The sequence below is a fragment of the Sesamum indicum genome, linkage group LG11 (assembly GCF_026168435.1).
Source record: "Sesamum indicum cultivar Baizhima isolate 11 linkage group LG11, ASM2616843v1, whole genome shotgun sequence".
In the NCBI taxonomy this organism is placed as follows: Eukaryota; Viridiplantae; Streptophyta; class Magnoliopsida; order Lamiales; family Pedaliaceae; genus Sesamum; species Sesamum indicum.
The window spans coordinates 5,563,743-5,587,776 of NC_142667.1; the positions used below are offsets into that span (position 1 = coordinate 5,563,743).

Consider the following 24,034-nt stretch of genomic DNA (forward strand, 5'->3'; position numbering starts at 1 on the left):
TTAGTAAAATGTTTTTTTTTTTTTTTTTTTTTGTGTTTTATAGGAACCTCACCAAATTCTTGCCACACTCTTTTTTTCTCTCTTTATTTTTCCCCTCGTGTTTCACTCCTCACTTAATAGGCTCACACTTTTGGCCCTCAATAATAGTCTCACTTCACTCAACACTCTCTAATCTAAGCTCTTGTGAAACTCAATGCTTTATCTAGTGACTCAAACACAAATGCCAATTCTTTTCTCAACCAAGTATGCGTATGTGGACGCTTCACACTCACCCGTAGCTAGAGAATGGTCTAAAGAAGTTCGGTATAACTGGGGAAATGAAGACCAATTGGCTTACAAAGATAAATAGCAAAGTACAGTGATGAACGATTTTCTTTTTTTGTTTCTATTTTTTTTTTTTTGCTGCTCTCCTTTTTTTTTGAGCTTTTCTTTTTGCTGTTTTTCTTTTTTTTTTTTTAAATATAACCACGGGGGGGAAGGTACAGAAGATTGTGGTGGTAGATAAAAGATTCAGGGTAAAAAAACGAAATAAAGAAAGCCTACCGTATCAACTTAGGCTCTGATACCACATGATATGGTATTGACCATGGGTGGCCCGATCTTTACGGCGTAGGCTAGAAATGGATAAAGTGGTTCGTGACCTGAGGAATGTAAATAGTCAACCACGTTATATGAACGTGACCTACTACTTAGAACATTCAACCAACCACGAGCACGAGTAAACCAATCCACACAACGACACACTTGGGTCGAGCACGAATTGGAGGCTATGTGAATTTGAATCACCAATCTAATAGACTAGATTGACAAAGCAAAGGTTTCACAAAAGCTAAAACAAGTGTATAACTCTCCAAAGTAAGAGAACACTCAATATTTTATAAACTAGATCAATTCTTGAATATTTCGATTGTATCCCGCATGCATGGCTGGTATGTGCCTTTTATAGGCCTAAAACACTTCCAAATTAACCTTTCATATCCCCAAGTGACTCCTTGGTGGACGTACATTCAATACTTGGTCAAAAATAACTAAAAACTATGCATTCTTAGTCATAACCGAGTAAAACCCATGCATGACCATGTGAATCCGTGAATTGGTGTATAAATGCACTTTGAATGTAGTTGAAAGGTCTCTTTTGACCACATGGCTGCACTTGGACGAATTGGGCTCCTATTGTGGGCTTCCTTGGGCTTGAATTAATGAAATTAAGCTCACATGTTGGGCTTCCGATTGTGACTTGATCCCATTAGCAAGGACTAAGTTGGATTGGGCTTGAATTACTTCTTGCATTCTCTTCAACCTTTCTCTTGTCATTGGCCCACTTCCAATGGTTAAATCTTGGTCCATTGGATCTTTTTCTTTTGCTTGTTGGACGCCCTCGATATTCCTATCACTACCGGATTGGAGATGGGAGGAGTTTCCTCTGGTGGCAGGATCCATGGCACCACCTTGGCCCTCTTTGTGAATCTTTCCCACGAGGACCGAGGCTACTTGGAATAGATGAGTCATCCAGACTCAACACGGTGATTCATGAAGGAGTTTGGCAATGGCCCCTTATCACGGATCTTGAGTGTTTGGAGATCACACATGCACTCCCCACTATTCTTGGAGGGGAAGACCGTATAATTTGGAGATTTGAGAATGATCGACCAACAACACAGGCTATTTATGAGTTATTTGACCCACCATGATCGAAAGTAGACTGGTCTTCACTACTTTCGGGATCACTTAAAATTCCACGTCACAACTTTATTTTATGGCTTGCCATCCAAGGCAAGTTGGCTACGACAGATAAACCATGGCTTGCTCACCTTGGCCCATGTATCCTATGCAATGAAGATTTGACAGAGACACATGCACATTTATTCTTCCAATGCAGATTTAGCCGAAGATGCCTCACGGAAATTCGAAGAACGATACGGTTCTTGTGGCCCAATAGAGAGTGGAAAGATGACATTACATGGGCTTCACGGAGATGGAGGGGTAAACACATCATCAACATGTCTTATAGAGCACTACTTGCATCATGTGTGTACCACATTTGGAAGGAAAGAAACCTGAGACGATTCGATCACTCCGAGAGGACGCCTACCACCATTGCATTACTGATCATTGAGGACATAAGACAGCGAATCCATAGCATCACACTATCTAGATCAGTCAGTACACGTGCATTATTTCGATTATGGCGAATCCCTTGGCCTGTCGAGGGATAAACCACTTTGTGACCATATTGTTGTACTGTACCAATTTTACTTAATGAAACTTACTTTTACCGAAAAAACAAGCATATGAAACACAAAGATGACAAACAAAACGATAGGGGTAAGACAGCGTCTTCTCGTGGAGGTGGAGTGAAGGCAAGTCGAGACGAGAAGGGTAAGGAGATTGTAGTATATAATACATTTGATGCTCTACAGTTAATTGACGATGCAGATGCTATAGCCCGGGGTCCTAATCAACGTAGCCCCACAATTCATGATCCATGTTGAACACAGCAATATGGAATGTTCGTGGCCTGAATAAAAGAGACCATCAACTAGCAGTGAAGGATATTGTTACTGAGTTCAAGTTACAATTTCTCGGTCTCCTTGAAACTCGTGTTAGTATTAATAATGCGGCTCAAATTCAATCTTTTCTATCACCCCATTGGAAATGGTATGTGGATTACGGATCTTCTGGTAATCGAGTGTGGATTGCATGGGATGATAATTTGATTGATGTTGAAGTAGTTGAATGTGGAATGCAATTTATTCATTGTCTTGTTAATATTCGTGCAATCCATGAGTCAGTTGCTGTTACTGTCGCTTATGGAGCTAATGAGGTGGTTGATAGGAGAGAGTTATGGAGTGTCCTGGAAAATTTAGCTATACATTGTGCTGATATCCCATGGTTGATTGGAGGAGATTTTATTGCAGTTCGCGACCTCAGTGAAGTATGTGGCACATCAGGTGATATCCGAATAGCTATGGAAGAATTTAATGCAGCCATTCAGAATACAGGATTATTACCACTACCCATGCAGGGAGAGTGATACACATGGCACAACCACAGTGCGACACCACGGAACCTCTGGAAAAGACTGGACCGCATGTTGATAAATGATAGATGGATGGCACGGTTCCCTAACTCATTCTACTCGGTCCTTCAACCACGCACTTCAGACCACTTATCGATGGTACTAAATGGGGACCGACAGCATCAATATGGAGGTATGTTCCAATTTGATAACTACCTTGCTCGTTCACCTGAGTTTATTCCTAGTGTGCAGAATATATGGCAACATAACATTATTGGTACGCCTATGTATGCTGTGACACGCAAACTCAAAGCATTGAAACCAATCTTCCGAGAGCAAAGGAGGAATAAGGGGGATCTAGTCTGTCGAGGGAGACACCACTTGATTGTTGTACTATACTCCTTTTTTCTTTAATGAAACTTACCTTTACCCAAAAAATAAGGGGGATCTATCGCACAATGTCCAAATGGCAAAAGGGTTTCTTGAAGTAGCACAAATACTTGTTAGCTCAAGAAGGCGAGATGAACTATACATACAACTAGAACACTGTTGTCGACTCGTACTAGCCAAAGCAACAAATTGGAGCAGATTATGTTAAATCAACGAGCGAAGATGCAGTGGATGAAGGGAGGTGATCAGTGCTCCCGAGTGTTCTTTCGGAAGATTGCCCAACGAAGATCATCAAGGAGGATCTTCCAGATCAACGATGACCAGGGATCCACTCACACTGATGCAGAAGAAGTTATAAATGAGTTTATCACATACTACCAAAATCTGCTAGGAGGAGATAGACGAAGAGCAAGTATTGACATTCGGTTTCTCAGACCGTGGGCTAGGCATATTCTGAGTAATGAGGAGTCTACCGCTTTACTATTACCGTTCACACCAGCAGATGTCAAACAGGCGGTTTTTGACATTGCTGAGGACAAGGGGCCCCAGGCCTGGACGGATACTCATCGGGCTTCTTCAAAGCAGCACGACCTATAGTTGGACTGAAGGTGACTTCGGCAATACTGGACTTCTTTAGTACAGGCCAACTTCTGAAGCAGATAAATACTACACTTTTGGCGCTCATACCAAAAGTACATTCCCCTATGACGGGTAGTGATTTTCGGCCCATAGCATGTTGTAATGTGCTTTATAAGATCATTGCAAAACTCATTGTCTGAAGGTTGAGTGTGATAATGGACAAACTGATCAGCCCATGCCAAGCAGCATTTGTGCCGGGACGCAGCATTGGAGATAACATCATGCTAGCACATGAACTATTTACGGGATACAACCAGACTCGTGTACCTCCTAGATGTGCTCTGAAAGTTGACATCCGAAAGGCATATGACACAGTTGATTGGATTTCTTGATAGTAGTCATGGAGATGTTTGGGTTCCCTATTACTTTCATGAAGTGGATTGAGGAGTGTGTGACAACACCTTCATTCTCTGTAGGGCTAAATGGGAAGCCCCATGGATTCTTTCGAGGAGCCAAAGGACTTCGGCAAGGTGACCCTTTATCACTCTACCTATTTGTGCTTGTGATGGAAGTCCTACACTTGGGCTTCCTACAGTTGATTGATCAGGAGGAGATATTTTCCTATCACTGGAAATGCGAGGCAGGCAGGATCTTTCAGTTGGGGTTTGCGGATGATGTGATATTATTTTGCCGTGCTAATATGGACTCTCTAAGAATCTTCGAAGCAGGTCTGGATCGTTTTGCCGAATGGTCGGGTCTCAGACTGAACGTGTAGAAAAGCCACCTGATTATCTCACGTTCAGCGCAAGCATTACGTGAGGAGATGTTGGCGCTACTCGGATTTCAAGAAGGGGTTCTTCCAATGAGGTATCTGGGGTTACCACTTATATCGTCTCGACTTACTATTGCAGATTGCCGTCCACTATTACTGAAGATTGACAAACGGATTGCTGGATGGGAAGGTACCACTCTATCTTATGCTGGTAGAGTACAAATTATTAAATCTGTACTTATAGCACTGAGTCTTTACTGGGCATCGGCATTTATATTACCGAAGAAAGTTATTAATGAAATTGAGAAAAGATTGCGAGCTTTCTTGTGGAAGGGAACGACGAATAGTGGTTATGCCAAGGTTGCGTGGAAAGATATATGCCGACCAAAGGAGGAGGGAGGACTTGGGTTTAAGGACATCAGTACCTTGAACCGTGCATTGATGACAAAAAAAACTATGTGATGTCATTAGATGCGACAGGACATCGAGCTGGGTTGAATAGCTGTACCAGGGACGCCTACAACGCACCTCTATATGGACGATTACGGACCAAGGCGGCTCATGGGGATGGAGGAAAATCCTCCGATTATGGATGTTTCTCCGAACCATGGTGGACTACCGGATTGGAGATGGGAGGAATTTCTTCTTGTGGCAGGATCCGTGGCACCACCTTGGCCCTCTTTGTGACTCTTTCCCACGAGGACCGAGGCTACTTGGACTAGATGAATCATCCAGACTCAGCACGGTGATTCATGAAGGAGTATGGCAATGGCCGCTTATCACGGATCTAGAGTGTTTGGAGATCACACATGTACTACCCACTATATTTGGAGGGGAAGACCGTATAATTTGGAAATTTGAAAATGGACGACCAACAGCACAGGCTATTTACGAGTTATTCGACCCACCAGGACCGAAAGTAGGCTGGTCTTCACTACTTTCGGGATCACTTAAAATCCCACATCAAATATTTATTCTATGGCTTGCCATCTAAGGCAAGTTGGCTACGATAGATAAACCATGGCTTGCTCACCTTGGCCCATGTCTCCTATGCAATTAAGGAATGACAGAGATGCATGCACATTTATTCTTCCAATGCAGATTTAGTTGAAGATGTCTCACAGAAATTCGAAGAACAATACGGTTCTTGTGGCCCAATAGAGAGTGGAAAGATGACATTACATGGGCTTCACGGAGATGGAGGGGTAAACACATCATCAACATGTCTTATAGAGCACTACTTGCATCATGTGTATACCACATTTGGAAGGAAAGAAACCTGAGACGATTCGATCACACCGAGAGCACGCCTACCACCATAGCATTACTGATCATTGAGGATATTAGACAGCGAATCCATAGCATCACACTAACTAGATCAGTCAACACACGTGCTTTATATCGATTATGGCAAATCCAAGTTTTTTTTTTTAAGTACTAGCAATTCTCTCTCTAAAAAAATGAAAAAATTCTCTCTCTAAAAAATTCTCTCTCTTCTACACACACTACTACACCATCAAAAACACACATTCAAGCTTTCTCTATGCAATCTCCGGACACTCAAAATCTGTGATAGGAGGCCACTGCCACTCTCCTCCATTAATCACCATGCTCAGTCTGGTTGATAACTCCATTCCGAGTAGCCTCGGTCCCCGTGGAAATGTGACACTAGGAGGGCCGAGATAATGCCACGGGTCCTGCCAAAGGTAGAATTTCCTCCCGTCTCCAATCTGATAGTCCACCATAGTGCGGAGGAAAACGCAGGATGATCTATTCCTACAGCTGGAACACTGTTGCCGGTTAGTACTAGCTAAAGCAGCCAAACTTGAGCAGATTATGCTTCAACAGCGAGCAAAAATGCAATGGATGAAGGGGGGTGATCAGTGCTCCCGGGTATTCTTTCGTAAGATTGCTCAAAGGAGATCAGCAAGGAGAATCTTACAAATTAATGATGAGCATGGAGACACTCACACAGTACCAGGAGCAGTAGTCAATGAATTTGTCACATTCTATCACAGCCTTTTAGGTGGGGAACGGAGACGAGCTGTGATAGACCTTCGGTTCTTGCGACCTTGGGCTAGACATATATTGAGTGAAGAGGATGCTAGCTCTTTACTCGTACCATTCACACCAACAGATGTCAAACAGGCAATTTTCGACATTGATGAGGATAAGGCACCGGGGCCGGACGGGTATTCATCGGGCTTTTTCAAAGCTGCATGGCCTATAGTGGGGCATGAGGTGTCTTCGGCAGTGCTGGATTTCTTTAATATGGGCCGGCTTTTGAAGCAGATAAATACTACACTTTTGGCGCTTATACCAAAGGTACATTCCCCTATGATCGTTAATGAGTTTCGTCCTATATCTTGTTGTAATGTGTTGTATAAGATAATTGCCAAGCTCATTGTCCAACGATTGGGTGTGATACTGGACAAATTAATTAGTCCGTGCCAAGCGGCGTTTGTGCCCGGACGAAGCATTGGAGAAAATATTATGTTGGCGCAAGAGCTGTTTACGGGATACAACCAGGCCCGTCTACCGCCCCGGTGTGCTTCGAAAGTGGACATTCGAAAGGCATATGACACGGTGGAGTGGGACTTTGTGATTGCTGTGATGGAGTTATTTGGGTTCCCCTCTCCTTTCGTGAAGTGGATTGAGGTGTGTGTCACAACACCCTCGTTTTCTGTTGGGCTGAATGGGAAACCTCATGCTTTCTTTAAGGGGGCCAGAGGGCTTCGACAGGGTGATCCTCTATCACCATACTTGTTCGTGCTTGTGATGGAAGTCCTTCACTTGGGTTTCCTACAGTTGATTGACCAGGATGAATTATTTTCCTTCCACTGGAAATGTGATACAGCTAGGGTTTTTCAGTTGGGATTTGCTGATGATTTGCTGCTATTTTGTAAAGCATATTTGAATTCTATTGGAATCTTCAAAACTGGATTGGATCGCTTTGCTGAATGGTCGGGTCTCAGGCTGAACGTGCAGAAAAGCCATCTTATTATCTCACGGTCAGCACAAGGATTACGCGAGGAGATGCTAGCAACACTCGGGTTTTTTTTTTTTTTGGTAAATGTAAGTTTCTTTTTTTTTTCTTTTTGGTAAATGTAAGTATCATTAAGTAAAATGAAATAGTAGTACAGTACAACAGTGTGGTTATCAGTTGGTTTCTCCCTCGACAGGCCAAGGGATACGCCACAGTCTATATAAAGCTCTTGTACTGACTGATCTAGGTAGAGAGATACTAAGGATCCGCTGCTTGATATCCTCAATTATCAATAAAGCCATGGTGCTAGGTGTCCTCTCGGTGTGCTCGAATCTTCTCAAGTTTCTCTCCCTCCAAATGTGGTGAACACATGATGCTAATAGCGCTCGATAAGATATGTTAACAATGTGTTTACCTCTCCATTTTTGGGAAGCCCATTCAATATCTGTTTTCCAGTCTCTATTGGGCCAAGAATATCGTACCATTCTCCGGATAGCTGTGAGACACTGTCGACTAAATTTGCACTGAAAGAATAAGTGGACATGTGTCTCTGTCGCTCCCTCATTACATAGAATACATGGGCTAAGGTGCGCTAACCATGATTTGTCCGTTGTAGCCAATTTGCCTAGAATAGCAAGCCACATGATGAACAAATGACGTGGAATCTTCAGTGATCCCGTAAGTAGTGAAGCCCAGCCTACTTTCGGTCCTGGGGGATCAAAAAGCCTATATAGAGCCTGGGTTGTAGGTTTACCCTGATCAAATCTCCAAATAATTCGGTCCTCCCCTCCATGAATTGTGGGTAAACCATGTGTGATCTCCAGACACTCAAAATCTGTGATAGGAGGCCACTGCCACTCTCCTTCACTAATAACCGTGCTCAATCTGGCTGATTCCTCTATTCTGAGTAGTCTCGGTCCCCGTGGGAATGTAACACTGAGTGGTCCGAGATAATGCCACGGGTCCTGCGAAAGGTAAAAAGTTCGCCCATCGCCAATCTGATAGTCCACCATAGGGCGGAGGAAAGCCCGTAGACGTAGAATTTTCCGCCAACCCCATGAACCTCCATTTTCCCTAATCGTCCAAATGGAGGTGTCGCGTAATGGACCCTGGTAAAGCCATTCAACCCAAATTGAGGTCCTATCGCACCTGATGATATCACAGAGTTTCTTGGTCATTAATGTGCGATTCAAGATAGCAATATCTTTGAATCCTATTCCTCCCTCATCTTTCGGTCGGCAGAGATCTTTCCATGCTACCTTCGCATAACCACTGTTTGTTGTCCCCTTCCACAAGAAAGTTCGTAGTCTCTTCTCAATTTCATTAGTAACTTTCTTTGGAAGGATGAACGCCGATGACCAATATAAACTCAGCGACAAGAGTACAGATTTAATAATCTGCACCCTACCAGCATAAGAAAGAGCCATACCCTCCCAACCCGCAATGCGTTTATCAGTTTTCAACAATAGAGGGTTACAATCAGCAACTGTTAAACGAGAAGATAAAAGAGGTAGCCCTAAATATCTCATCGGTAGGACTCCCTCTTGAAATCCGAGTGCTTCCAACATCTCCTCTCGTAGTCCTTGTGCTGAACGTGAGATAATGAGGTGGCTTTTCTGCACATTTAGCCTGAGCCCCGACCATTCAGCAAAGCGATCCAATCTGTCTTAAATACTCCAATAGAGTTCATATCGGCACGGCAGAATAGTAACAAATCATCAGCAAAATCCAGCTGAAAAATCCTAGCTGCATCACACTTCCAATGAAAGGAAAATAATTCATCCTGGTCAATCAGCTGTAGGAAACCCAATTGTAGGACTTCCATCACAAGCACGAATAAGTATGGTGATAGAGGGTCTTCCTGCCGAAGCCCTCTGGCCCCCGTAAAGAAGCCGTGAGGTTTCCCGTTAAGCCCAACAGAAAATGAGGGTGTTGTGACACACTCCTCAATCCATTTCACGAATGTATGAGGGAACCCAAATAACTCCATCACAGCAATTAGGAAATCCCACTCCACCGTATCATATGCCTTTCGAATGTCCACTTTTAAAGCGCACCGGGGTGGTAGATGGGTCTGGTTATATCCCGTAAACAGTTCCTGTGCCAACATGATATTGTCTCCTATGCTTCGTCCGGGCACGAACGCCGCTTGGCACGGACTAATAAGTTTGTCCAGTATCACACTCAACCGTTGGACAAGGAGCTTGGCAATAATCTTGTACAGTACATTGCAGCAAGATATAGGACGGAAATCACCAACATTCATAGGAGAATGTACCTTTGGTATGAGCGCCAAAAGTGTAGTATTTATCTGCTTCAGAATTCGGCCTATATGAAAGAAATCCAAGAATGCCGAAGACACCTCCTGCCCTATTATAGGCCATGCAGCTTTGAAGAAGCCCGATGAATACCCGTCCGGCCCAGGTGCCTTATCTTCAGCAATGTCAAAAATCGCTTGCTTGACATCCGTATGAGTAAATGGCAAGACTAAGGAGTTGACATCATCTTCACTCAATATATGTCTAGCCCATGGTCGCAGGAATCGAAGATCTATCATGTCTCTTCGTCGTTCCCCACCAAGTAAATTTTGATAGTACATGACAAACTCATTAATTACTGCTCCTGGATCTGTGTGAGTGGCTCCATGATCATCATTGATTTGTAAGATTCTTCTCGCCGATCTCCTTTGAGCAATCTTACGAAAGAATACCCGGGAGCACTGGTCACCCCCCTTCATCCACTGCATTATTTATCTCTATTGTAGCATAATCTGTTCAAGTTTAGCTGCTTTAGTTAGTACTACCCGGCAGCAGTGTTCCAACTGTAGGAATAGTTCATCCTGCCTGTTTGAAGTAACAAGTACTTGCGCCATCTCAAGAAACCCTTTTGCCAGTTGGACATTGTGTGATAAGTCCCCCTTTTTCCTCCTCTGCTCTCTAAATATCGGTTTAAGTGCTTTGAGTTTCCTTGTGACGGCATACATGGGTGTCCCTATTATGTTATGTTGCCATACCTGCTGTACACTGGGAATAAATTCTGGAGATAGGGCGAGGTAATTATCGAATCGAAACATACCTCCTAATTGTCGTTGTATATCCCCACTTAACACCATTGGGGAGTGATCTGAAGTGCATGCTGTGAGGGAAGAATAATATGATGTCGGGAACTGAGCCATCCATCTATCATTGATCAGCATGCGATCCAGTCTTTTCCAGAGGTTTCGTGGCCCGGCACTGCAATTGTGCCATGTGTACCATTCGCCCTGCATGGGTAATGGTAATAATCCTGTATTCTGGATGCAAGTATTAAAGTCTTCCATGGCCATTCGAATATCCCCTCCATGGTAACAGATTTCACTAAGGTCTCGCACTGTATTGAAATCCCCTCCAACAAGCCACGGAATATCAGCACTCTGCATAGCAATAGTCTCCATGGAGTCCCATAACGCCCTCCTCTCTACCAACTCATTTGCCCCATAGATAACAGCAATAGCAATGGATTCATGAAGTGCACGGATATTAACATGACAGTGAATAAACTGTGTGCTACATTCAACCACATCAACATCAATAAAATTTTCATCCCACGCTATCCAAATCCGATTACCAGACGATCCATAATCCACAAACTATTTCCATTGAGGTAGTAAAAAAGCGTGAATATGAGATACGTTATTGATACGAACACGAGTTTCAAGGAGACCGAGGAATTGTAACCTGAACTCAGCAACGATGTCTTTGACTGCTAACTGATGATCTCGTTTGTTCAGGCCACGAACATTCCATACTGCTGCATTCAACATGGATCACAAGGCATGGGGCTGCTATGTTTAGGACCCCGAGACGACTCATCTGTATCATCTAATGATGAATTGCATCAAAAGTATTATATATAACAAGCGCCTTACCCCTTTCCTCACGACTAGGGCCGGCTGCATCTCTAGGGGATTCACGTCCCTCTCTCTGCTTTTCTACCACTCGAGCTGGTGGTGGTCTGCTCATGTTCCGGTCAGGCATATTTGTTGGTCGGGATGGTTTATAAGTAGTATCACCTTCCTCCCTAGGATGGTTCCTACTCCGTTTAGGCATTGTTGGTTCTTGCGGCGTCCCCATTTTTGGTACATATACAGCAATCGGTGGTTTAGCTGGTTTTGGTTTGTTGAGGATACACTCTTTGTCAGAGTGTCCCATTGTCATACATCTTTGGCACTTCTGGGGTAGCCATTCGTACTCCACATCGACTTTACAAGGTGATTCTCCTCCATCCTCATCCGGTGTCATAATTATAATGTGCTTCGGTAAATTTGAGGTCACATCCAACATTACGCATACACGAGCGAAGTCCAGTCTCGTGCATGCTCTCGTAATTGCATCCGGGTAAAGTGGTTTACCCACTCCACTGGCCACCGTACTAAGGCCTTTATCTGTCCATAACTCGACTGGAAGGTGACGTAATTTGATCCACACAGGAACTTGAGTATGCTGTAGTTTCCTTAATACCATCCCTGGTTCCCATTTTTGAAGAACAATAGGCTGCCCCTGAAATAACCACGGCCCTCCTTCAATGACATCTTCCATAGCTGCGACTGATTTGAATTGTAAGAAAAAGAAACCATTATTTGTACCCGTGACCTCCTTCAAGTCCGGCCATATTGACATTGCAAATTCCTTCAAATGGTAAAAGTACGGTCTTTTCCCAAGGAAGTATCCGACAGCGGTGGCTCTCCATCATTTAGACATATTGCGTATAATATCCAATGTTGGTCGCACTATTACCTCCCCGTTTTGCATTGTTGGAGCCACATAGGATAGGGTCTTGCGAGTGGAGTTATGGAATGCATGAGCTATTTTGTCATTGATAATCGTGTTCGAACATGCGTGTAACGGAATATTTCCAACAAACAATCCAGTTGGAAAGCTAGAAAAGTTAGAAAACTGTTTTCTTGTCTTCTTGTGCAGAGTGACATCATCTATGACATCAACAGCTGATGCTGTCATGCCTGCATCAGCAGTGATGCCATCTGTAGTGATCTCAGCAATGATGTCATCTGAAGTGATGTCAGCAGTGATGTCATCAGAGGTCATCCTAGCATCATCAATGACGTCACCTTCCACGTCATCCGCCATAGCAGCTGCCAACTCACCATCCCCGTTACCAACAATGGCCACGTCAGCCAGATGTGGAACTCGCCGTTCACCCGTCGCCGGCAAAACAGTCGCGTTTCCGGCGGAAATCCCAATCGCCGATGACTATTTTTCTGAATCAGATGATATCAATGCATTTTCCGATTCCCCGCTGTTCATTCCCGACGGCAGAAGGCATCTTAATGCTGGTCGTAGCTTGCTAACTCGTGACGGCGGTCCTCTACTCTCAACGAACGAACGCAGCGACGGTATGCTTCGGAATCTCTCCTTCCATCTATCTTTCAGATCTCTAAGCGCTGCAATGGTTTTCTCGTCGCCTTTGTCAATGACCGCGTTCGCCAATCGCAAGAACTCTTCAAGGTTGAAAGGCTCAAACCTTCGTCCGCCATTAATGGAAGATGGAGCTTCACCAAACCCTAACGATGACGCCTGTATTGTTGCTTCTTTTCTCAACAGTCCTTCATCTCCAACCTCTGCAAAGCCGGTAGTATTTGCATCGGTCGCCAAAGATACCGGCGACGTTACATATTCGTCCGGCGACTGTTCGTTTTCTGCGTAAACTCGTGCCCGCGGCTGTTCGGTTTCATCAACCGCTTGTGGTTCCAATGGCGCATCAAACCCAAGCAAATTCGGCGCCGAAGCAGCCTCCTTTTCCGTGTCCAATGGCGCATCAATTCCGAGCAATTGTGGCGCCAAAACAGCCGCTTTTTCCACGTTCGAGGACTCGGCAAACCCTAGTAGTTGCGGCGCCGAAACAGCCGCTTTCTCCATCTCCAAGCCTCCTCTTTTCCCATGCGCAATTAATGTTGATGTCTCCCCAATCATCGGTTCCGATTTGTTCGCCTGAAGGTCGCCGGTGAAAGGCGCGGTTTGAACTAAAAGCCGCGTGGTTTTTCCAGTTTTTCTATGGTAGCTATCCTCGCCATCGCCGGTCACCAATCGTCGGCCTCCCACTTTTTCGATATCCCCATCACTGGCCGAAGCGTCGCCGTCGTCCTCCTCGTCTCCGGCGGCCATGTGCATGGATAGTGTATTAGTGCGTGTTTGATATGGTGTGCTAGTGTGTGTTTTAGAGAGAAGATTTTTAGAGAGAGAATTTTTGTGGTCCATTTTTTCCGGTAAATGTAAGTTTCATTAAGTAAAATAATGGTACAGTACAACAATACGATGATCAGTTGGTTTCTCCCTCGACAGACCAAGGGATACGCCATAGTCTATATAAAGCTCGAGTACTGACTAATCTAGGTAATGAAATGCTGAGAATCCGTTGTCTGATGCCCTCGACTATCAGTAGTGCCATGGTATTGGGTGTTCTCTCGGTGTGCTTGAATCGTCTAAGATTTCTCTCCTTCCAAATGTGGTAAACGCATTAATAATGTGTTTACCCCTCCATTTCCGTGAAGCCCATCTAATGTCCATAGTCCAGTCACCATTGGGCCAAGGAAACCGTATCTCTCTCCGAATTGCTGTGACACACTGTCGACTAAATCTGCACTGAAAGAATAAGTGTCCATGTGTTTCTGTCGCTCCTTCGTCACAAACACTCGGGTTTCAAGAGGGAGTTTTACCGATGAGGTACTTGGGATTGCCTCTTTTATCTTCTCGATTAACGATCGCTGATTGTCATCCATTATTGTTGAAAATTGATAAGCGTATTGCTAGTTGGGAGGGAATGGCTATTTCATATGCCGGTAGGGTGCAAATTATAAAATCTGTACTCATGTCGTTGAGTTTATATTGGGCATCGGCATTCATCTTGCCAAAGAAAGTTACAAATGAAATTGAAAAGAGGCTGCGAACATTCTTGTGGAAGGGGACAACAACTACTGGTTATGCAAAGGTAGCATGGAAGGATCTATGTCGACCGACGGATGAGGGAGGATTAGGATTCAAGGATATTCATATCTTGAATCGTGCATTAGTGATGAAGAAACTATGTGATATCATTATGTGCGATAGGACCTCAATATGGGTGGAATGGCTATACCGGGGACGGTTACGAAGACACCTCCATTTGGACGATTCGGGAGCATGGAGGCTCATGGAGTTGGCGGAAAATTCTACGTCTACGGGTTTTCCTCCGGCCTATGGTCGACTATCAGATCGAAGACGGAAGGAGATTCTACCTTTGGCAGGACCCGTGGCATTATCTTGGCCCTCTTAGTGACACATTCCCATGGGGACCGAGGCTACTCGGAATAGAGGAATCAGCCAAACTCAGTACAGTGATTAGTGGAGGAGAATGGCAGTGGCCTCTTATCACAGATTTTGAGTGTTTGGAAATCACACATTCATTGCCCACGATCCATGGAGGGGAAGACCGTATCATCTGGAGATTTGAGCAGGGGTATCCCACATCTCAGGCTCTGTATAGGTTAATTGATTCCCCAGGACCGAAAGTAGGCTGGTCTTCACTACTTTCGGGATCACTGAAGATCCCACGTCACTTATTCATCCTATGGCTTGCTATTCTTGGAAAGTTGGCCACGACGGACAAACCGTGGTTAGCCCACCTTGGCCCTTGTATTCTATGTACCGAGGGAGCGATGGAGACACATGGACACCTATTTTTTCAGTGCAGATTATGTCGACAGTGTCTTGCAGCAATACGAAGAATGGTACGATTTTCCTGGCCCAATAGAGACTGGCAAACGGATGTTGACTGGGCTTCCCAGAAATGGAGAGGTAAACACATTGTTAACATGTTTCGAGCACTATTAGCAGCATGTGTTTACCACATTTGGAGGGAGAGAAACTTGAGACGATTTGAGCACACCGAGAGGACAACGAGCACCATGGCATTATTGATAGTTGAGGATATTAGACAGCGAATCCTTAGGATTAGCTTACCTACATCAGTCAGTACACGAGCTTTATATAGACTATGGCGTATCCCTTGGCCTGACGAGGGAGAAAACAACTGATGATCACATTGTTGTACTGTACTACTTTTTTTTTACTTAATGAAACTTACATTTACCCAAAAAAAACTTTACCCAAAAAAAAAAAAAATAGATCGGAAATTGTTGATGCAAAAGATGACATCATGGGTGACATCATGGATGACATCATGGGTGATGTCATGGATGACATCATGGATGATGTCATACCTGCTTGTTTTGATAATGTGGACTGTGATGTAAGACATGACGTGGCGTGTTGTAATCAATTTGTTTCTCATGCAAATGCGACTCCTACGGGTTTATTTGTGGGCAAAATTCCTCTTCATGCAATTTCAAACAAGATTGATGATGACAAAATTGCTCAAGATTTCAATAACTCTTCTCGAAAAACGCTCTCTTACATTGCCCCTATGATGCAAAATGGGGAGGTAGTAGTTCGCCCTACATTGAAGGCAGTACGTGATGGGTCCATGCATTGGAAATCTACGGCAGTTGGATACTTTATGGGGAAACGACCATACTTTCACCATTTAAAAGATTTTGCTCATTCGATATGGCCATCACTACGAGAAGTCACAGCGATTGCTAATGGCTTCGTTTTCTTTCAGTTCAAAACCACTATTGACATGGAGGAGGTTATTGAAGGGGATCCATGGCTCTTCCAAGGACAACCGATAATTCTCCAAAAATGGGAACCGGGCATGGCTATGAGGACACCACAAAAATTCTCTCTCTAAAACACACACTAGCACACCATATCAAACACACACTAATGGACATTCCATGCACATGGCTGCCGGCGACGAGGAGGAGGACGGAGACACTTCGGCCAGTGACGGGGAGGTCAGAAAAGTGGGAGGCCATCGATGGATGACCGGCGATGGCGAGAAACACGGTAAACCACGGCAGATTTTTGAGGAAGAAGACGACTTGTCCGTGCAATCGACCGGCAATTTCCCGGCGACTGACGATACCCCAACATTCTTCGAGACCATGGCTCTCAATCAGAACGCGGAAGAATGCGATTTTGCCGCTGAACAGACATGTTGGAAGGAGCCGCGCAGATTAGGGTTTTCTCCACAAAAAATGGCTGTGGAAGATGAAGGGTTTTCCGAGATTCAGCCGTCGGCAACCGGAGTATATCCACGATCTGATGACATAGACTTCTTTGGGAGAGTGTCCCGACCACAACTAGGAAAAAAAGGTGGAAACTTGGCCGAAGAATGGACGGGAACGAAACTAGGGTTTGGCGCCGCCATTGACGCCATTGATGTCGAAGCTGCTATACACGATGATGGATCTCAACGGGAAAGTGAAAACTCACCTCTGCTATGAGTGCTGATGATTTGGGAACTGGAAACGTCAAGGAGACGAATCGTTCACCGGGAAACCCACGCGACGACAACCTTGGCCAAGATTCCATGGCTGACGGGTTTCACGGCGATAAAGACCAACCATGCTTCAACTTCTTCGAATTTCTTACCCTTGCTCATAAGGTCGTCAATTCAGGTGATGTGTCAGCCATGGCAGCACTGTCCGATCTGAAACAGAAATGGGAATTGCAGTATGGCCGGCCGGCGAGATTTCCGGCGAAAACACCTAGACATGTGCAGCCACCTGTAAGACGCGTTGTGCGATGCCTTCTGGACGATCCTGCAGTGCCAAAACAGCCGTTAAACAACAGCAACGCTGCTGCAGAATTTTCAGATTCTGCTGCAGAAATTCCAGCATTTTCTGCAGCGTTTTGTGCCGGAAAACAGCCGGAAGACGAACTCGGAATGGCGCAAAAATCGCAGCAACAATCTACAGCGTTGTTGGGTGGGAATTCAATGGAAATACAGCAGAATGACGCTGCTGCAGAATCAGAATCTGCTGCAGAAATTCCAGGTTTTTCTGCAGCGTTTTTTTTTTTTTTTTTTGGTAAAAGTAAGTTTCATTGAGTAAAAATGTTACAATACAACAATATGGTCCCAAAATGGTTTATCCCTCGACAGGCCAAGGGATTCGCCATAATCGAAATAAAGCATGTGTACTGACTGATCTAGAGAGTGAGATGCTATGGATTCGCTGTCGAATGTCCTCAATGATTAGTAATGCTATGGTAGTAGGTGTCCTCTCGGTGTTATCGAATCGTCTCAGGTTTCTTTCCTTCCAATGTGGTATACACATGCTGCGAGTAGTGCTCTATAAGACATGTTGATTATGTGTTTACCCCTCTATCTTTGTGAAGCCCATGTAATGTCATCTTTCCACTCTCTATTGGGCCATAAGAATCGTACCGTTCTTCGAATTTTCGTGAGACATCTTCGACTAAATCTGCATTGGAAGAATAAATGTGCATGTGTCTCTGTCAGTCCTTCATTACATAGGACACATGGGCCAAGGTGAGCAAGCCATGGTTTGTCTGTCGTAACCAACTTGTCTTAGCAAGCCAAAGAATAAATATGTGACGTGGGATTTTATGTGATCCCGAAAGTAGTGAAGCCCATCCTACTTTCGGTCCTGGTGGGTCACATAACTCATAAATAGCCTGTGTTGTTGGTCGCCCATTCTCAAATCTCCAAATTATACGGTCTTCCCCTCCAAAAATAGTGGGTAGTACATATGTGATCGCCAAGCACTCAATATCCGTGATAAGGGGCCACTGCCATACTCCTTTATGAATCACCGTGCTTAGTTTGGATGCCTCATCTACTCCAAGAAGCCTCGGTCCTCGTGGGAAGGTGTCACATAGAGGGCCAAGGTGGTGCCACGGATCCTGCCACAAGAAGAAATTTCTCCCATCTCCAATCCGGTACTCTACCATGGTTCGGAGAAACATCCGTAATCGAAGGATTTTCCTCCATCCCCATGAGCCGCCATGGTCCGTAATCGTCCATATAGAGGTGTGTTGTAGGCGTCCCTTGTACAGCCATTCAACCCAAATCGATGTCCTGTCGCATCTAATGACATCACATAGTTTTTTTGTCATCAATGGACGGTTCAAGGTACTGATATCCTTGAATCCAAGTCCACCCTCCTCCTTAGGTCGGCATATATCCTTCCACGCAACCTTGGCATAGTCACTATTCGTCGTTCCCTTCCACAAGAAAGCTCGCAACCTTTTCTCAATTTCATTAATAACTTTCTTCGGTAATATAAATGCCGATGCCCAATAAAGACTCAGTGATATAAGTACAGATTTAATAATTTGTACTCTACCAGCATAGGATATAGTGGTACCTTCCCATCCAGCGATTCGTTTGTCAATCTTCTGTAATAGTGGACGGCAATCTGCAATAGTTAGTCGAGACGATATAAGTGGTAACCCCAGATACCTCATTGGAAGAATCCCTTCCTGAAATCCGAGTAGTGCCAACATCTCCTCACGTAATGTTTGCGCTGAGCGTGATATAATCATGTGGCTTTTCTGTACGTTCAGTCTAAGACCCGACCATTCGGCAAAACGATCCAGACCGGCTTTAAAGATTCTTAGAGATTCCATATCAGCACGGCTAAATAATACCACATCATCAGCAAACCCCAACTGAAAGATCCTAGTTGCCTCGCATTTCCAGTGATAGGAAAATAACTCCTCCTGATCAATCAACTGTAGGAAGCCCAAGTGTAGGACTTCCATCACAAGCACAAATAGGTAGGGTGATAAAGGGTCACCCTGCCTAAGCCCTCTGGCTCCTCGAAAGAATCCATGGGGCTTCCCATTTAGCCCAACAGAGAATGAAGGTGTTGTCACACACTCCTCAATCCACTTCACAAACGTGATAGGGAACCCAAACATCTCCAAAACTTCTATCAAGAAATCCCAATCCACTATGTCATATGCCTTCCGGATGTCTACTTTCAGAGCACATCTAGGAGGTAGACGAGTCTGGTTGTATCCCGTAAAAAGTTCCTGTGCTAGCATAATGTTATCTCCAATGCTACGTCCCGGCACAAATGCCGCTTGGCATGGGCTGATCAGTTTGTCCATTATCACACTCAACCTTTGGACAATGAGCTTTGCAATGATCTTATAAAGCACATTACAGCATGCTATGGGCCGAAATTCACTAACCGTCATAGGTGAATGTACTTTTGGTATGAGCGCCAAAAGTGTAGTATTTATCTGCTTTAGAAGTCGGCCTGTACTAAAGAAGTCCAGTACTGCCGAACTCACCTCCTGTCCAACAATAGGCCATGCTGCTTTGAAGAAGCCCGATGAGTATCCGTCCGGGCCTGGGGCCTTGTCCTCAGCAATGTCAAAAACCGCCTGTTTGACATCTGTTGATGTGAACGGTAATAGTAAAGCGGTTGACTCCTCATTACTCAGAATGTGCCTAGCCCACGGTCTAAGAAACCGAATGTCAATACGTGCTCTTCGTCTATCTCCTCCTAGCAGGTTTTGGTAGTATGTGATAAACTCATTAATAACTTCTTCTGGATCAGTGTGAGTAGATCCCTGTTCATCGTTGATCTGGAAGATCATCCTTGATGATCTTCGTTGGGCAATCTTCCGAAAGAACACTCGGGAGCACTGATCGCCTCCTTTCATCCACTGCATCTTCGCTCGTTGATTTAACATAATCTGCTCCAATTTTTTGTTGCTTTGGCCAGTACGAGTCGACAACAGTGTTCTAGTTGTATGTATAGCTCATCTCGCCTTCTTGAGCTAACAAGTAGTTGTGCTGCTTCAAGAAACCCTTTCGCCATTTGGACATTGTGCGATAGATCCCCCTTATTCCTCCTTTGCTCTCGGAATATTGGTCTCAATGCTTTGAGTTTGCGTGTCACAGTATACATAGGCGTACCAATAATGTTATGTTGCCATATATTCTGCACACTAGGAATAAACTCAAGTGAACGAGCGAGGTAGTTATCAAATCGGAACATACCTCCATATTGTTGCTGTTGGTCCCCATTTAGTACCATCGGTCTGTGGTTGTGCCATGTGTACCACTCTCCCTGCATGGGTAGTGGTAGTAATCCTGTGTTTTGAATGGCAGCATTAAAATCTTCAATAGCTATTCGGATATCCCCTGATGTGCCACATACTTCTTTTTGGTAAATATAAGTTTCATTAAGTAATGTAAAATAGTAGTACAGTACAACAGTGTGGTTATCATCTGGTTTCTCCCTCGACAGGCCAAGGGATACGCCACAATCTATATAAAGCTCGTGTACCGACTGATCTAGGTAGAGAGATACTAAGGATCCGCTGCCTGATATCCTCAACAATCAATAAAGCCATGGTGCTAGGTGTCCTCTCGGTGTGCTCAAATCGTCTCAAGTTTCTCTCCCTCCAAATGTGGTAAACACATGATGCTAATAGTGCTCGATAAGATATGTTAACAATGTGTTTACCTCTCCATCTTTGGGAAGCCCATTCAATATCAGTTATCCAATCTCTATTGGGCCAAGGATATCGTACCACTCTCCGGATTGCTGTGAGACACTGTCGACTAAATCTGCACTGAAAGAATAAGTGGTCATGTGTCTCTGTCGCTCCCTCATTACATAGAGTACATGGGCCAAGGTGTGCTAACCATGATTTGTCCGTCGTAGCCAATTTGCCTAGAATAGCAAGCCACAGGATGAACAAATGACGTGGAATCTTCAGTGATCCCGAAAGTAGTGAAGACCAGCCTACTTTCGGTCCTGGGGGATCAAAAAGCCTATATAGAGCCTGAGTTGTGGGTTTTCCCTGATCAAATCTCCAAATAATTTGATCCTCCCCTCCATGGATTGTGGGTAAATCATGTGTGATCTCTAGACACTCAAAATCTGTGATAGGGGGCCACTGCCACTCTCCTTCATTAATCACCGTGCTTAGTCTGGCTGATTCCTCCATTCTGAGTAGCCTCGGTCCCCGTGGGAATGTGACACTGAGCGGTCCGAGATAATGCCACGGGTCCTGCCAAAGGTAAAAAGTTCGCCCATCGCCGATCTGATAGTCCACCATAGGGCGGAGGAAAACCCGTAGACGTAGAATTTTCCACCAACCCCATGAGCCTCCATGCTCCCTAATCGTCCAAATGGAGGTGTCTCGTAATCGACCCTGGTAAAGCCATTCAACCCAAATTGAGGTCCTATTGCATCTGATGATATCACAGAGTTTCTTTGTCATTAATGCGCGATTCAAGATAGCAATATCTTTGGATGTGCCACATACTTCGCTGAAGTCGCGAACTGCATTAAAATCCCCTCCAATCAACCATGGGATATCAGCACACTGTATAGCTAAACTTTCCAGGGCATTCCATAACTCTCTCCTGTCAATCACCTCAGTAGCTCCATAAGCGACAATAACAGCGACTGACTCATGAATTGCACGAATATTAACAAGACAATGGATAAATTGCATTCCACATTCAACCACATTAACATCAATAAAATTATCATCCCACGCTATCCACACCCGATTACCAGAAGATCCATAATCCATATACCATTTCCAATGGGGTAATAGGAAAGATTGAATTTGAGCTGCATTATTAATTCGAACACGAGTTTCAAGGAGGCCGAGAAATTGTAACCTGAACTCAGCAACGATGTCTCTGACTGCCAACTAATGATCTCTTTTGTTTAGGCCCCGTACATTCCATATTGCTGCATTTAACATGGATCACTAGGTATGGGGCTGCTGTTTTTAGGACCCCGAGTCGACTCATCTGTATCATCCAGTATGTGTAGTGCATCAAATGTATTATATATAACAACCGCCTTACCCCTCTCCTCTCGACTTGGGCCTGTTGCATCTCTAGGGGATTCACGGCCCTCTCTCTTCTTTTCTACCACTGGGGCTTGTGGTGGTATGCTTATCTTCCGATCAGGCAAACGTGGTGGCCGAGATGGTATATAAGTTGTATCGCCATCCTCCCTAGGATGGTTCCTACTCCGTTCAGACATTGCTGTTTCATGCGGTGTCCCCACTTTCGGTATGTATACAGCAATCGGTGGTTTAACTGGTTTTGATTTGTTAAGAACACACTCTTTGGCAGAGTGCCCCAATGTCATACAGCTTTTGCACTTCGGGGGTATCCATTCGTACTCAACATCTACTTTACATGGGGATTCTCCTCCTTCTTCATCCGGTGTCATAATTATGATGTGTTTCGGTAAATTTGAGGTCACATCCAACATTACGCATACACGAGCGAAGTCCAGCGTCGTGCATGCTCTCGTAATCGCATCCGGGTAAAGTGGTTTACCCACTCCACTGGCCACCGTACTAAGACCTTCCTCTGTCCACAACTCGACTGGAAGGTGTCGTATTTTGATCCACACAGGAACCTCTGTATGTTGAAGTTTCCTCAATACCATCCCTGGTTTCCATTTTTGAAGAATGATAGGCTGCCCCTGATATAGCCACGGACCTCCTTCAATGACATCTTCCATAGCAACTACTGATTTGAATTGGAAGAAAAAGAACCCATTATTTGTACCAGTGACCTCCTTTAAGTCCGGCCATATCGACTTTGCAAATTCCTTTAGATGCTGAAAGTACGGTCTTTTTCCAAGGAAATATCCCACCGCGGTAGCCATCCATCTTTTACACCCATTCCGTATAATATCCAGTGTTGGTCGCACAATCACCTCTCCTTTTTGTACCGTTGGAGCCACATAGGATAGGGTCTTTCGAGTTGAATTGTGGAATGCATGAGCTATTTTATCATCGTTAATCGTGTCCGAGCATGCATGCAACGGAATGTTGCCAACGAACAAACCCGTAGGAGCGCGATAATCAAAACTAGAAATCTGTTTTTTTGTCTTTTTGTGCAGGATGATGTCATCCATGATGTCAGCAGTGATGTCATTTGGAGTGATCTCAGCAGTGATGTCATCTGCAGTGATGTAAGCAATGATGTTACCTGCAGTGATGTCAGCAATGATGTCAGCAATGATGTCATCTTCAGTGATGTCAGCAGAGGTCATGCTAGCATCACCAGTGACATCACCATCCTTGTCAACTGCCACCGTACCTTCCACCTCACCCTCCACGTCACCCACAGATGCCACGTCAGCTGTTGTTGGAATACCAACCGTTGCCGGACTGGTGAGTCGCCGGTCACCCTTCACCAGAGCTGCCATATTAGTTGACGGCGGCAGCAAGCAAGTTCATTTCCGGCGGAAGGTCGCGAAATCGCAGGCACCGACGACTGTAGATCTGAATCTGTCGAGTTCCCATCAGTTTCCGGCGCTCCACTGCTTGTTCCCGATGTAAACCACCCACGCGTGGCGGCGCATCTCTTTTCTCAACCAACG

The 24,034-nt window shown here is 44.7% G+C and overlaps 1 protein-coding gene across 1 annotated transcript; it reads left to right on the top strand.

Moving 5' to 3' along the window:
- Window positions 1–2,485: 2,485 nt before the first annotated feature.
- On the top strand, window positions 2,486–3,034 carry LOC148785035 (uncharacterized). Its single transcript, XM_088875202.1, has one exon. It carries the CDS (start codon window positions 2,486–2,488, stop codon window positions 3,032–3,034), a length of 549 nt encoding a protein of 182 aa, XP_088731328.1.
- The last annotated feature ends 21,000 nt before the right edge of the window (window positions 3,035–24,034 follow it).

Excerpts from the sequence above, each read along its gene's own strand:
- LOC148785035 (XM_088875202.1), top strand. The coding sequence starts at position 2,486 with ATGTTGAACACAGCAATATGGAATGTTCGTGGCCTGAATAAAAGAGAC.